The sequence below is a fragment of the Apodemus sylvaticus genome, chromosome 5 (genome assembly GCF_947179515.1).
Source record: "Apodemus sylvaticus chromosome 5, mApoSyl1.1, whole genome shotgun sequence".
NCBI classification, from domain to species: domain Eukaryota; kingdom Metazoa; phylum Chordata; class Mammalia; order Rodentia; family Muridae; genus Apodemus; species Apodemus sylvaticus.
In genome coordinates, this window is record NC_067476.1 from 152,418,113 (window position 1) to 152,432,968 (window position 14,856).

The 14,856-nt window shown below is 46.9% G+C and overlaps 1 protein-coding gene across 3 annotated transcripts in view; it reads left to right on the plus strand.

The window, feature by feature from the left end:
* The window catches only part of Arfgef2 (ADP ribosylation factor guanine nucleotide exchange factor 2), an 85,939-nt gene that overhangs the window by 27,869 nt on the left and 43,214 nt on the right, over positions 1–14,856 (plus strand). For 2 of the 3 annotated variants that reach the window (XM_052184325.1, XM_052184327.1), the window contains 7 exons: positions 2,529–2,597; positions 4,911–5,062; positions 7,486–7,616; positions 10,056–10,290; positions 11,322–11,421; positions 12,781–12,920; positions 14,398–14,506. In XM_052184325.1, coding sequence (XP_052040285.1) covers positions 2,529–2,597; positions 4,911–5,062; positions 7,486–7,616; positions 10,056–10,290; positions 11,322–11,421; positions 12,781–12,920; positions 14,398–14,506 — 936 coding nt within the window. The remainder of the gene's footprint in view (positions 1–2,528; positions 2,598–4,910; positions 5,063–7,485; positions 7,617–10,055; positions 10,291–11,321; positions 11,422–12,780; positions 12,921–14,397; positions 14,507–14,856) is intronic. The other variant, XM_052184326.1, reaches the window with a different exon arrangement.

Here is a 14,856-nt window from a genome sequence, read left to right on the forward strand (position 1 = left end):
GCTCGCTGTCTGCAGGGCCTCTATTCCGCCCTCCTGAGTCTGTGTTCGTGGCAAGCAGCTCTCACTGGTCTTTTTTAAACAAACAACAACAAAAACCTTTTTCTTTTTCTTCTCTTTCTATCACCGATACCTCCCCTTCTTTATCCATTTATCTTTTTTCTCATCCTCCTTTGTGTGTGTGTGTGTGTGTGTGTGTGTGTGCGCGCAGAATGTTACTTTTTAGCTCTGGCAGGCCTGGCACCTAAAGAGAGCCATCTGTTTCTGTTCCTCGAGTGCTGGAATCGAGGGGTCTTTTAAGTTGTGATTTTTCTGCTTTAAGCATTTCTATAGGGGGCTGGAGAGATGGCTCAGTGGTTAAGAGCACTGACTTCTCTTCCAGAGGTCCTGAGTTCAAATCCCAGAAACCACATGGTGACTCACAACCATCTGTAATGAGATCCGGTGCCCTCTTCTGGTGTTTTTTTTTTTCTTACCCCCCCCCCCTTTATTTTTATTTTTTTATTTTTTTATTTTTTTTTTTGAGACAGGGTTTCTCTGTACCTCTGGCTGTCCTGGAACTTACTCTGTAGACCAGGCGGGCCTTGAACTTAGAAATCCGCCTGCCTCTGCCTCCCAAGTGATGGGATTAAAGGTGCACGCCACCACTGCCCCGAGGTATTTCTAAAGACAGTGGCACTGTATTCATATACATAAAATAAATAAATCTTTAAAAAAAAGTGTATCTCTGTAGCTAGTGCTGCAGCGCCCTCCCCTCGGGGCTTCAGAGTTTACACTGCTGTTGTTTGTTTTGAGTTCGTCTCTTTTTTTTCTTTTCTTATTTTTTTTTCTACCTGAGACAGGGCCTCACTATGTAGCCCTGGTTGTCCTGGAACTCACTCTGCAGACCACGCTGGCCTCGAACTCACAGAGATCCTCCTGACCCTGCCTCCCCAGTTCTGGGACTAAAGGCATGTGTTACTAACACCTGGCCTAGCTTTAGGATTTTTAATAAAAGCAAGATGTATTACTGACTGAGTAACCTCTCAGTTAACAATGATGAGCGGCTGATTCGAGTGTTTTAAGAAGCAGTTGGTGGCAAACAACACACACCTGCCAGCCTGCATGTATCAGCCATCACTTTGTGGCCTCTGGTCACACTGAGCCACCCAGGCCTCTGGGACCATGACTCTACTGTCTTAGGTGTTGACTGTGGACAGTGTCCTGTGCAGCACAATGTACAGATCAGAAATGGTGAGCATAATTTTATCAAGTCATAGCTTCAGTGGGTTGGAACTAAATAGGAACTTAGTCACGGGCCGGGGTGGAGCCCATGGTAGAGCACTTGTTCATTCGGTGTGTATGAGGCCTTAAGGCCTGCTTCAATCCTAGTGCCAGAGAGGGAAAGCAGCTCTGAAATATCTGGCCTTGGTGTCTGTAAATTATGGTGTAGCTGATTCTGTGGGTGTTATGTGCCAGTTTTTAATAGTTACATGTTTATTTTAGCATGTGTTACTACAGTATAACTAGCACTTCTTAAGTTGGTATTTGTAGATGTCGTTGTGCCTGTGTGGTGATCTAAGTGCAGCCTAAGTGGGGCAGAGGTCACAAAGGTGGGAAAACCAACAGAGGTCTAGGTAACTGTCTAAGTCATGGTTTTGAGGGAAGTAAATTAATTTAGAAGATTTGGTTGTGGTAGGATTGTCCCTCATTTTCCATTCAGATTCTGTTTTGCTTTCTAAGAAAAAGTTATGATGTCAGTAATCTCATCTGAGGGAACCTGGTTATAGGTGTACAGTGACAGTTGAAAATGAAAATCCTTAGCACTGTTCTCCAGAATCTCAGCGGCTGTGCCCAGAACTGGTGGATGGCGGTGCTATTGGACGGAGAGTCCTCACCGAGGCATGCGTACACTGTCTGTGGTGTTGCTTACTCGAGATGATGGCTTTTGCCCAGTGAGGTGTGTTCTAACTGGTGACGTCACCACCACACACCTGTCCTGAGCCTGTTCACTCTGTTCACTCCAAAGCTCTTCTTTGGGACTAATTTTCTAAAAAATAAGCAATTCATGATTAGAGATGTTGGACCTTTTCCACTAAACATTTCCTGTTTGGCAGGATATTTTCATCTGAAATAGAGTCCATCTTCAAGTGTGAGGTTAGGAGGCTCGCACTGAATTCTGGGCTTGCTTGACTTGGAGATCCCAGCGTGCTGCTCCTCGCCTGAGCTCCGCAGAGGCCCAGAGAAGCTCATCCTTGTTTCTGCCGGGATGGGCCGATCAGCTCATGCTCTGGGTGGGGTGGGGGTGGGGCTGGCCCGGGCTGAGCAGCTGGCCCTTGGGAGGGAGGAAAGGTGCTCTTGAGAGTAAGCCTTGAGCTTCCCTTGGGTTCAGCAGCTGAGGGATCCTCTCCACTGGTAGATTTGCTGGTGGAGGGAACACATCGGTGCCTTTAGAACAGGACTCTGGAAAGCCATTGTCATAATCTTTTCCCCCTTCTTTTCTTGTCCCTGGCAACACCTTATGTGTGTTTGTGTGTTTGGGATGTGTGCAGGCACTGACAATGGAGCCCAGGAGGTGGTGAAGGACATCTTAGAGGACGTGGTCACATCTGCTGTGAAAGGTGAGTGCTGAGGAGAGCCACCTTTCCTCAGGCCTCTTCCCTTGCCTGTGGAGCCCCTCAGGCAGCATCTGGTAGGTGTTCTGCTCCTCACTGACTCACGCACGGGTTCTGTTCTGTGTAGGTCAAGGCCTCTGTCTGTGTAGACCATAGTCTACATAGGAGTATGAGGTGCTCCATCTGAAGACACACAGGTCCGTTCCATATGTCTTCTACATCAGAGCTGCTAAGATGTCAAGGCCAGACACGATGTGTGGTCACACAGCAGCAGGTGTTAGGCACTCATTGTGAGCTTGCAGTCCTCCTCAGGCTTCACTCAGTCTGTCAGCCTTCAGATCTAGCCCTGAAGGTGTTTCCTTTGTCTTTGCTTCAGACTCAGTCAGTGGCTGCTTGTTGAGCGCTATGCCAGTGCCATTAATTGGAAAGAAACTTAGAAATGGCAGTAGGTCACAATCAGCATTTTTTAAATGGAAGAAATAAAGTAGAATATAGATGATTATATGTTTGAGTTCATGGGGCATGGAAATTCTCATTCTTTTTCATAAAACATTGCAGTTCTTTACTTTTACATTTTAAATGTATATTTTGCCTAATTCAGTTGTCCTCTCCCAGACTTACTGCTGCCACGTCCTAACCTAGGTCAACTCCTGGAAGCTTCTAGCCCCTGTCAATCTAATGTGAGGCTAGAAGGTTTTCAGCCTCAGACTTAACTGCTGAATAAGCTCTAGTTCTTTCTGAATTCTGTCTGCCTGGTTCAGCTTAGCTGCTCTGACTCAAACTCTTCTCCAAGCTGACTGATTCAATCTGGCTTTTTTCTCGATGCCTCTCCTGAATTGTTCTCTTTGACCACAAACTAACACTAGCAATCTATTCTAATCTTCTGGTTCCTTCTCATTCTATGATTTGTTCTGTCTTCATCTATATCTAGTTTGTTCTCTCTACCACTAGTTTCTGTACAACTGTCCTGGTAAAACCTCCTCTTCTGTCGCCCTCCCTCTCTCACTGTCTCTTAAGTAGCTTCCCTTTCCTGTCTCTCCTTATGAGAGTTGGGCATATTCTGTTCTGTCAAATCTTTCTCTGATTCGTCACTTTGTCTGACACTCAATTAGACAACACTTTCAAACTTGGGTACTTCCTTCCATAAGCCAAGTTTACCTTCATTGTTTGGGACTAAAGGTGAGTATTGAGGGCAGGTCCATATTCCAGCCAGAGGGATTAAAGATGTGTGCTAAGAGCCAGGCAGTGGTGGCACACGCCTGTAATCCCAGCACTCTGGGAGGCAGAGGCAGGCGGATTTCTGAGTTCGAGGACAGCCAGGGCTACACAGAGAAACCCTGTCTCGAAAAAACCAAAAAAAAAAAAAAAAAAAGATGTGTACTAAGGGCTAAACCACAAGTTATTTTCAGTAAATAATGCAATCTTGGCTGGAGAGATGGCTCATTGGTTACCGCTGTTCTTCTAGAGGTCCTGAGTTCAATTCCCAGCAACCACATGGTGGCTCACAACCATCTATAATGGGCTGATGCCCTCTTCTGGTGTGTCTGAAGACAGCGACAGTGTACTCACATACATAAAATAAATAAATCTCATACACATACACAGTGCGTGTGTGTGTGTGTGTGTGTGTGTATGTGTGTGTGTGTGTGTGTGTGTGTGTGTGTGTGTGAGTGAACTCTATTCATCAGGCGTGGTGGCAGATACACATGTCCCTGCTATGCAGTCTCAATGGCTACAACAGTTTTAAAAGCATATATTTACTGGACACATTATTTAGCCAGTGCTACTCCACAACAGGCTGAAGTGTGACAAGGTGATGGACGACAAATGCTACTGTTTGTTTTTGTTTTGTTTTGTTTTGTTTTCTGAGACAGGGTTTCTCTGTATAGCCCTGACTGTCCTGGAACTCACTCTGTAGACCAGGCTGGCCTCCAACTCAGAATTCAGCTGTTCTTGCCTTCCAAGTGGTGGGATTAAAGGTGTGCACCGGCCGTTTAACTGTCTCTTAACTGTTGGGTTATTTATTAACTCTTTAAATAGAATCTCTGTTTCTCATGCTTTGCTCCTTCCGATCTGTTTTTCAGAAGTAGAGAGATGGTGAGGGCTGCTGCGTGTCACAGCTTTGTGTGTGGCAGGAGTGGACTCCTGCGTGGAATGTGGCCCTGGCAGCGAGGCTGTGGCTGGGAGTTGGCAGCAAGCCTAAGCACCGCTGTGTTGAGGGCTAGGGGAAGAGGGGCGCACAGTGTGAGTGTGGATGAGTTCTGTGTGGTTAGCAGTGTTTGGGATACACAGTCTTTGACTTTGAACTTATGTCTTAAGAAGCAGCAGAAAAGCGTGGTCTGACGGAGCCTGACCAAGTCCTGGGTGCCCTAGAATGCCAGGAATGCAGTGTTCCTCCAGGAGTTGATGAAAACTCACAGACCAATGGCATAGCAGACGACAGGCAGTCCCTGTCCTCGGCAGATAATCTGGTACGTCACTGCTCACACCCTTCCATTTGCATGTTTTTAGAAGATGCAGAATTAGGCTCTGTTAGAGAAGTGAGCGTCACAAGAGGGCCCTGCGGGGGTCACTCCTGCTCTCCTCCTCTGCCCAGCAGGGCTCCCTTTTCTGATACTGGTGATGTAGACAGTGCATCTTAACTTCTTAACTGTATAGCTTGGCTAGCCTCATGATGAGAGATCTATCTGCCTCTACCTCTTATATGCATATTATTCCCCAGTCCTGTGTGTGTGTGTGTGTGTGTGTGTGTGTGTGGCCTATGCTTATGTGAAGGTCAGAGGTCAATGCCAGATATCTTTCTCTGTTCTCCACCTTACTTTTTTGAGAGAAAGTCTCTGAGTCTGGAGCTCAGCAAGCAGTTGGCTAGACTGTGAGGTAGGACCTGCCTGTACCCCTCCCAGCCCAGGAGTGACTGGCAGTCCACACCATGCCTGACCCTGTAAAATTCTCTAAACAGCACTCTTGGGTTAGGACTTGGAAGCTCTGGGATGGGGAATTAGCCCAGGTGCACGATTGTCTAGCATGAGCCAAGTTCGAATCCAGAGTAAAAGTTTTTAAGATGAATTTTTATGTATGAATTTAATTTTTTAAAAAGTGTATATTTGAATCTGCACAGAGCAGGAGAGGAGGTCTTTTAACTGAGCACGGTGACAGCGGCCCGGCAGGCCGGTACTTCAGAGGCTGCAGCAGGGCCTAGTTCAAGGCTGCGGTGGGCTGTAGATGGAAAGATGAATGATTTGGAAGCGGTCACCTTTGGTCCCTTGGGACGGCTACTCACATCCTGCCCACCCCCCTTAGTCTGGTGAAAGCCATTTTCTCTCCTTGTGTTAAAATTGAGTGACATCATTCATTTAAATCTTTATATTCTGACAAGCCCATGCTAATGGCAGTAATAACATTACTTAGGTTTAATTTTCATTTGGCTTTCTTAGCAATTATTTATTCATGCTTTTTGCCCAATTTTTATTATCGTGAAAGGTTCCCATCTTTTCTTAATAGATTCTAAGAACCTCTGTGTGTAAAAGCTATTGAGCTTTATTATGCCTTGTAAATATTTATTATATTTAAATGTAATTTTTAAAAATGTATTTTTATATGTATGAGTGTCTGGGAGAATGTATGTACCATGTGGAAGCCTGGTGCCTGGGCAGGGCAGAAGACATCGGATTCTCTGGCATCAGAGTGAAAGAAGGTTGTGAGCCTCCATGTGGTGCTGGAAGCCAAACCCTAGTCCCTGGAAGAGCATCGAGTTCCCCTAACCACTGAGCCAACTCTCTCTCCCCTAAATGTATTGATTTACATTTACTTTTTGAGAGTATCTCTGAGTATCTCTGGCTGTAGAATGGAACTTACTATATAGATGAGGTTGGCCTCTAAGTCACAGAGATTCTCCTGACTCTGCATCTGAATGCAGGAATTAAGGGATGGGCCACCGCACAGGGCTAAAGGTCATGTTTTAAAGTTGATTTTGAAATGTTTGTCACTTTTCTCCAGTTACTCGGCTTCAGAATTCTTACAAATACCTTTCTTTTCTTCCTTTTTTTGTTTTTGTTTTTCAAGACAGAGTAGCCCTGGCTGTGTAGCCCTGGCTGTCCTGGAACTCACTTTGTAGACCAGGCTGGCCTTGAACTCAGAGATCTGCCTGCCTCTGCCTCCTGAGTGCTGGGATTAAAGCTATGTGCCACCATGGCCTGCACCAAGAACATATAATTGCCTTTGTAGATTATATTAACAAGTAGATTAATTAACTTTGGATTTTGGTTATTTTAAACCACCTCTATCCACATGAATTCTGCAGAGCCCACTCCGAGTGGTCCTGCCTCTGCCTGGGCAGACCGTCAGGAAGCTGAGCTTCATCCTAAGCCTTTGTCTTAGTCAGGGTTTCTATTCCTGCACAAACATCATGACCAAGAAGCAGGTTGGGGAGGAAAGGTTTATTGAGCTCACACTTCCACAGTGTAACAGCCTGGCTGTCCTTGACTCACTTTGTTGACCAGGCTGGCTTTGAACTCACAGAGATCCTCCTGCCTCTTGCTCTAGAGTGCTAGGCCTAAAGGCTTGTACCACACCCAGCCTGCTTTTGTTTTTTGAGACAGTTTCTTCTATATCCCAGGTTGACCTAAAATGTACTGTGTAGCTGAGGAGAACCTTGCACTCACCTCCTCAGTCTCAACTCCCAGTGTTGGAATGACAGGCATGTGTCCAGACCTGGTTTCATAAAGACTTTAAAGAGTAAATGACAAGGTTCACAGTTTCTCTGATGACAGAGCTGTGGCACCTTATCTGTGTCTTCTCCCCCTAGGTCTCAGGTGAGCATGAACATATACAAGAATTTCAGTTTCCCTGAAGTGATTCCTTCTCTCCTTGGACTTTCTTTTTGTTTCTACCTTAGGAACCAGACATTCAAGGGCATCAAGCGGCCACTAGGTTCTCTCACGTTCTCCAGAAAGACGCCTTCCTGGTGTTCCGCTCCCTGTGCAAGCTGTCCATGAAGCCCCTCGGGGAAGGGCCACCAGACCCAAAGTAAGCCCTCAGCAGCTCTGGCAATCTGTCCCCGTGAACCTGTGGTCCCCACAGTGCTGGTGAGGGGTGGCTTCACTTTCCACCGCAGGCAGTCTCCACCCCTCCCATCTCCACTATCCAGAATCTTGCCCAGGTTTGATCTTGGTTTGTATATTGAAAACAGTCAGCATAGGGAACTTGTGGTGCTTTTCCCTGACTTGGACTTACTGTCCTGTGGGGGGGGCTGTGGAGAGGCAAGGTGCCGGCAGACTCCCCGAGTCACCCCTCTGAGTACCAGAGTGACAGGACTTTACTCCCACGCCCAGCTAGGAAACCTTCTTCTCTCCTTATTGCTCTCTTAGTTTTATTTATTTTACTTGTACATATGAATGTTTTGCCTGTATGTGTGTATACACACATGTGTGTGCCTCCTGGGTCCTCTGGGACTGCAGTTATTGATGGTTGTGAACCACCATGTGGATGCTGGGAATTGAACCACCCACTGCAAAAGCAACAAATGGCCCTGAACCATCTCTCCAGCCCTCAAGATTTGTTTATTTTATGTTATGTATGTATGTGTTTGGCCTGCAACTCTTGTATTTTTATGTACCATGTGTGTCCCTAGTGATCTCGGAGCTCTGAAGAGTGTTGGATTGAACTGGGTGGTACACACCTTTATTGCCGGCACTGCAGGTGGATCTCTGTGAGTTTAAGGCCAAACAGGGCTACACAGAGAAACCCTGTCTTGGGAAAAAAAAAGTGTCAGATCCCCTGGAACTGGAGTTACAGATAGATGGTTGAGAGCCACTATATAGATGCTGGAATGGAGCCTGAGTTTTCAAGCAACGAGTGCTCTTAATCACCGAGCCATTGGTCCAGCAGATCTTTTTATTTTTGTTTGTTTTTTGATTGAGTCTCACTTTGTAGCCCTGACTGGCCTGGATTGTTCTATAGACCAGGCTGGCCTGTTAACTCACAAAGATCCAACTGCCACTGCTATCCAAGTGCTAGTATTAGAGATGTGTAACCACTGTGCCTGACACATTTTTGGCTTTTTATATGTGGCTTGATATAGTGGTAAGGGGATTCTTTAAGGCTGATGGATAAAGTCCCCTGGATTGGGTACTTTTGTAATTGCTATGACAAAATTCTTGAATTAAAAGTTTATTTTATTTGGTTTATTTGGGCTCCCAGTATGAGGGCCCAGTTGTTCATGATGGTGGGAGGGTGTGGGGGCAAGAGCTTTGTGGCTGGTCACTCTGCACCTGGTTAGGAGGTAGAGCATGGTGAATCCTGAGGCTTGTCTCCATCCTTCCTTCTATGCAGTCAGGGACTCTCGCCCATGGAATGGCACCACAAATGTTACGGGTCAGTCTTCTTCCCCTAAATGAGCTTAATCCGAAATTCCTCAGTCATGCCCGAAGGCTGATCTCCTAGGTGACTCTAGATCCTGTGAGGTTGTGACAATTAACCATCATAAGGCCGTGCTCATGGCGGACACAGAGTGAAGAGTACAGGGCTGACCTGTGAAGTTACTGCATGGACACAGCCCAGCGCTGGCTCTGCAGGCTCAGCCCTCGTCCTGGTGCTGCCCGCTATCCACTCTGTTGGGAGAGGCAAAAAGGAGCAGGGAATGGCCATTCTTGTTCCAGAGGGCTAGCCTGCAGGTGGTGGTTCTTCTTCTTCTTCTTCCTCCTCCTCCTCCATTTATTCTTATATGTTAAGTATACTGAGGCTGTCTTCAGACACACCAGAAGAAGGCGTTGGATCTCATTACAGATGGTTGTGAGCCACCATGTGGTTGCTGGGATTTGAACTCAGAACCTTCGGAAGAACAGTCAGTGCTCTTAACTGCTGAGCCATCTCACTAGCCCCGTCATCTGCAGGTTCTGATGCACCCCTCCTGTGCCCTCTGCCTTCATCCTGTTGGCATGTAGGGGCTGGTTTTTTGTTGTTGTTGTTGTTATTTGTTTGTTTGTTTTTGTTTTTCAAGACAGGGTTTCTCTGTGTAGTCTTGACTGTCCTGGAACTCACTCTGTAGACCAGGATGGCCTCGAACTCAGATGCCTGCCTCTGCCTCCCAAGTGCTGGGATTACAGGTGTGCGCCACCACCGCCTGGCGTGTAGGGGCTGTTTTTATTTCTTAAATCATTGGCCTCAGGAGGCTCTGCTTGGCTGGGCACAGTGTGTATTCCTGTAATATCAGTCTTTGAGTGGTAGAGGCAGGAAAGTCTGGAGTTAAAGGTCATTTTTGGTCATATAGTAGCTGGTAAAAGAGCAGAGGCTTTTCAGGGAACGTACAGTTTTTGTTTGTGCCCAGTATTTTGCAGGCAGAGGCAGGGTCCTGGGCTCCGGGTCAGCTGTACACAGTGAGACCCGTCTAAAACAGGAACGAAAAGCAGCCTTCTGTCAGGCATTCCACACCCTGTGCACCATCAGTGTCGTTCGTTCTCTCTGCAGGTCCCACGAGCTTCGTTCCAAGGTGGTTTCCCTGCAGCTGCTGCTCTCTGTGCTGCAGAATGCTGGCCCAGTCTTCAGGAGCCACGAGATGTTTGTCACCGCCATTAAGCAGTACCTGTGTGTGGCCCTTTCCAAGAACGGCGTGTCCTCAGTGCCTGATGTCTTTGAACTCTCGCTTGCTATTTTTCTTACTCTTCTTTCAAACTTCAAGATGCATTTGAAAATGCAGATAGAGGTACATACTTCCACTCATGTTTTTGTTTGTTTTTGTTTTAATGCTAGATGATAAGCTGCTTGTGAGCAGGCATGACACATGCCTGCAATCCCAAGTACTCTTGAGCTAGAAACAAGGCAACCAGGAAGTCAGGGCCAGCCTCGGCTGTGTAGTTCACTTGGGTCCTGACTGGGCTATATGAGAACATGTCTCAAAAAAACACATCAAACAGGGGCTGGGGAGATGGCTCACCTGTTAAGAGCACTGACTGCTCTTCTAGAGGTCCTGAGTTCAATTCTCAGCAACCACATGGTGGCTCACAACCATCTATAACGGGATCTGAGCTGGGCAGTGATGGCGCACGCCTGTAATCCCAGAACTCTGGGAGGCAGAGGCACGCGGATTTCTGAGTTCGAGGCCAGCCTGGTCTACAGAGTGAGTTCTAGAACAGCCAGGGCTACACAGAGAAACCCTGTCTTGGAAAAAAACAAAAACAAAAACCCAGGATCTTTCGCCTTCTTCTGGTGTGTCTGAAGAGAGCAACAGTGTACTTGCGTAAAATAAATAAATGTTTAAAAAAAACAACAAACAAAACAAAAAATCCCATGCACTTAAGTGGTGAGGTCCCTTTTACTTGACAGCCCTCCTAGTGGGACTTCTGAATGAGTGGCAAACACCATGTCGGAAGAGTTCTTCTGTCTACCAAAGGTTTATGGTCAGGATCTGTGTTCTCTCAGAACAGACAACCCCATGTCTGTCTGAGCCAGAATTGTTTGAAATAATTTGAATTGTCAGACTGAGAAATTCCATTGCACAAATACAAATTTCTGGTTTCTTTTAGATGGTAGCACATGTGTGCCCTGTTGTAGTTCCTCAGCTCTGGGTGGAGTCACCAACCAGGCTGGGCTCCCATGGTCCTCAGCAAGTGGGAGCCCGGCTTTGCCCTCTGCCCAAGCTGACTCACTTACTACATGATGTGCCTAGGCGTGGAGGCCTCTTGAGGCCTAAACCGAGACTGCTCATTGCTCTTCCCTTGTCTTTGTGCTGCACAGGTCTTTTTCAAAGAGATTTTCCTGAACATTTTAGAAACATCCACAAGTTCTTTTGAGCACCGCTGGATGGTCATTCAGACCCTGACGAGGATTTGTGCAGGTATGGTCACCTGGAACATTCAGAATAGCTTCTGAAGCTTTTGTCTACCGAGCACAAGTCAGTCTGCATTCCTCTTTGTGGTGTTTTAAATGAAGAATTGAGACGATCCGTTAAAGCATCCTTCACAGGGTGGAGTGGCACTCAGCTGGTGAGAGCCCTAGCCCTCCCGGCTCTTTTTTTCCTTCTTAAGACAGGGTTTCTCCATGTAGTCCTGGCTGCCCTGAAACTCTGCAGATGAGGCTGGCCTCAACTCAGAGATCTGCCTTCTGCCTTCCCAGTGCTGGGATTAGAGGCATGCCCCACCACAGCCCAGCTCCTTCCTCCTCTTAGGGAAGACCTGGGTTTGGTTACCAGCAGCCATATCAGGTGACTCACAACTGCCTGTAACTCTAGCTCCAGGGCATCTAACGCCCTCTTCTGGCCACTGTAGGCGCTGCACCCATGTGCATAAACCTTCACACTTATATAGACACATTTTTTTTTTTTTCCTTTTTGAGACTGAGTCTAACCATGTAGCAGCCCTGGCTGACTTCCCACTCTCAGAGATGCCCCTGCCTCTGCCTCCCAAGTGCTGGGGTTAAAAGCATGTACTACCACACCTAGCTTACACATACAGAAAGAAAGAAAGAAAGAAAGAAAGAAAGAAAGAAAGAAAGAAAGAAAGAAAGGAAGGAAGGAAGGAAGGAAGGAAGGAAGGAAGGAAGGAAGGAAGGAAGGAAGGAAGGAAGGAAGGAAAGAAGGAAGGAAAGAAAGAAGGAAAGAAAGAAAGAGTCTAGGTGGTAGTGGCTTTTAATCCCAGCACTTAGGGAGGCAGAAGCAGTGAGATCTCCTTGAGTATGAGGCCAGCCTGGTCTACAAAGCAAGTGACAACAGGCAGGGCTACATCGAGAAACTCTGTCTCAAAAACAAACAAACAAAAAGAATTTTAAAAATTTCAAAAAAAAAAAAGTTTCGCCCCACCCCTAAGCTTCCAACATTATTCCTACTTAGAGTGTGGCCACCTTGGACAAAAGTGGGCTGAGTGTATTTTTGGCAGAGAAGCTTCGTTTAATAAGAAAGCATAGCTGGAGCCAGGGGTGGTGGCACACGCCTTTTATCCCAGGCCTTGGGAGGCAGACCCAGGCAGGACAGGCAGAGTACACAGAGAAACCCTGTCTCACAAAAGAAAAAAGTAAGCATAGCCGGGCTTAAGCAATAGAGCTCTCGTGTGGCACAGAAAGCCCTGGGTTCAGTTCAGCACCCAACCTGAGAGAGACAGACAGGCAGGCAGGCAGGCAGACAGACAGACAGACAGACAGACAGACTATATGATCTTTTGTCTCTGTCCAAGTTTCTAATACATGCGTGTTATCTTCCAAGATGCCCAGTGTGTCGTGGACATTTATGTCAACTACGACTGTGACTTAAATGCTGCTAACATTTTCGAGCGTCTAGTAAATGACTTATCCAAAATCGCTCAGGGAAGAAGTGGACATGAGCTGGGGATGACGCCCCTACAGGTAAACCACCAAAGAACATGGTTGTCCTTAAAGGTCACTCACTTCAGTAACCATCATGGAGAGCTGTCACTAGGTCTGCAGCTACACTGGGGACAAAAGGCACAAACACAGCTTCTCCTGACAGGAAGGAAGGACATCGTGTGTTAGGGGACCGTCCCCACCAGCGTGCCCTAGACAAGCAGTTCTGGGTCCCTGAGTAATACATGCAGTCTTGGCATCTGGGCTTTTCCCTGGAGGAAGGCCAGAGCTGTCCTTAGGCCACAGGAGGACTTGTGCTGCCTAAAGCCTTGTGAGTCTAAATATTTGCTTTGTGGTTTGTTTTGTTTTGTTTTTGTTTTTTACATCATTTGGAACTTATGCTCATTTTTTAAATATAAGAAATTGTATTTATATGACGAGGTGGCATTGGCCTGTCTCCTGGCTCTCAGGAGGGAGAAGGCCCATAACTCCCAAGCAGGCCTTCCCTGTAGATGGAGGCACTACCCAAAAATAAACCCTAATTAAGAAGAATCTGTGTTCTCACTCATCTTAAATGAAATACACTTACCGGTCTTTAGGGTGTTTGTCCTATCCTGAATCATTCATGTGCTAAATGATTGATTGTGTTTTTCTGAATCAAAGGTAAGAATTTTTTATTTAAAATATTTTCAGGTTTTTGTTTACCTGCTGGTATCTTATCCCACAAGTAGTGAATGGAGCGATCTTTCCCTCTTTCCTTTTTTCCCCTTCTGATGTCCTCCTGCGTCACACCCTGCCTGTTCTTTGAGGCTGCGTCTCTCTTGTACCTGGGGCTCTTATTTTCTTGGCTAGGCAGGAAGGCAGCATCTCCATCCAGCCTCTTGTCTTGCCCCTCGTGAAGCCAGGGTTACAGTTAATGGTGCTGAGGTCTGAATCTGGTTCTCACAACTGCACAGCAAATACTCTTAATTACTGGGGGCACCTAAGAGCCAGCCCTAAACTCTTTTGAAAATGCAGTTAATGGGGTGGAGAGATGGCTGTTGGTGAAGTGCTTGCCTTGAAAGCATGCAGACCTGCGATTAACCACAGAGCTCCTGTCAAAGCTCAGCATGACACCAGGCAGTTAGAGCCCCAGTGTGTGGGGATGGACGCAGGCAGATCCCCTGAGTTTGCTGACCAGCGTGCACCTTAATTAGTGAGCTCCAGGGCCAGGAGAGACTCGAAGGGGGAGAATGGGAGTTTTGACAATGATACTCAGAGCATTCCTCTGGTATCCACAGGTGTGCGCACATGTACACGCAGACGTGCACACAGGGATACAGGCAGTCACACAGGTCACACTGGACTTAACACTGACTCACACCGTTAGGGATGTCTAGGCTTTCTGATGTCCCGTTAACAGTTCCCTGGGTTTGTCTGTAGTACTGAATGTTAGTGATTTCCTGGACGCCTCACACGACGGCTCAAGAGCCCGGGAATGCCCGTGGCTAAGTGTGTACTTCTCACTTCGGCCCTCTAGGAGCTCAGTCTGAGGAAGAAAGGCCTGGAGTGTCTGGTGTCTATTCTCAAGTGCATGGTGGAATGGAGCAAGGACCTGTATGTGAATCCCAACCACCAGGCCACCCTGGGTGAGTGAACTCTGCCAAGCTGTGTTTCCTAAATGCCTGCCATTGCTGTAAAGCTTGAGTGTTTCAAAACATGGGAATGTGGGGAGTTCAATCCATCTTCCTGTAGCTGTGGATGCGGCTAAAGCATGTGAGGGAGGAAGGTGAGGGGTGTTGGCTTCTCAAGACAGGCTCCTCCCTTGAGCTCACTGAGATCCATCTACCTCTGCCTCCCAAGTGCTGGGATTAAAGGCCTGTGCCGCCTCTACCTGGCTAGGTTGTTTTATTTTTAGTTTTTTGTGGTATTAAAGATTGAACCTAGAACCTCATGTATGCTAGCAAAGTGATTTACCACTGAGCTGCTCAGCCAAAGG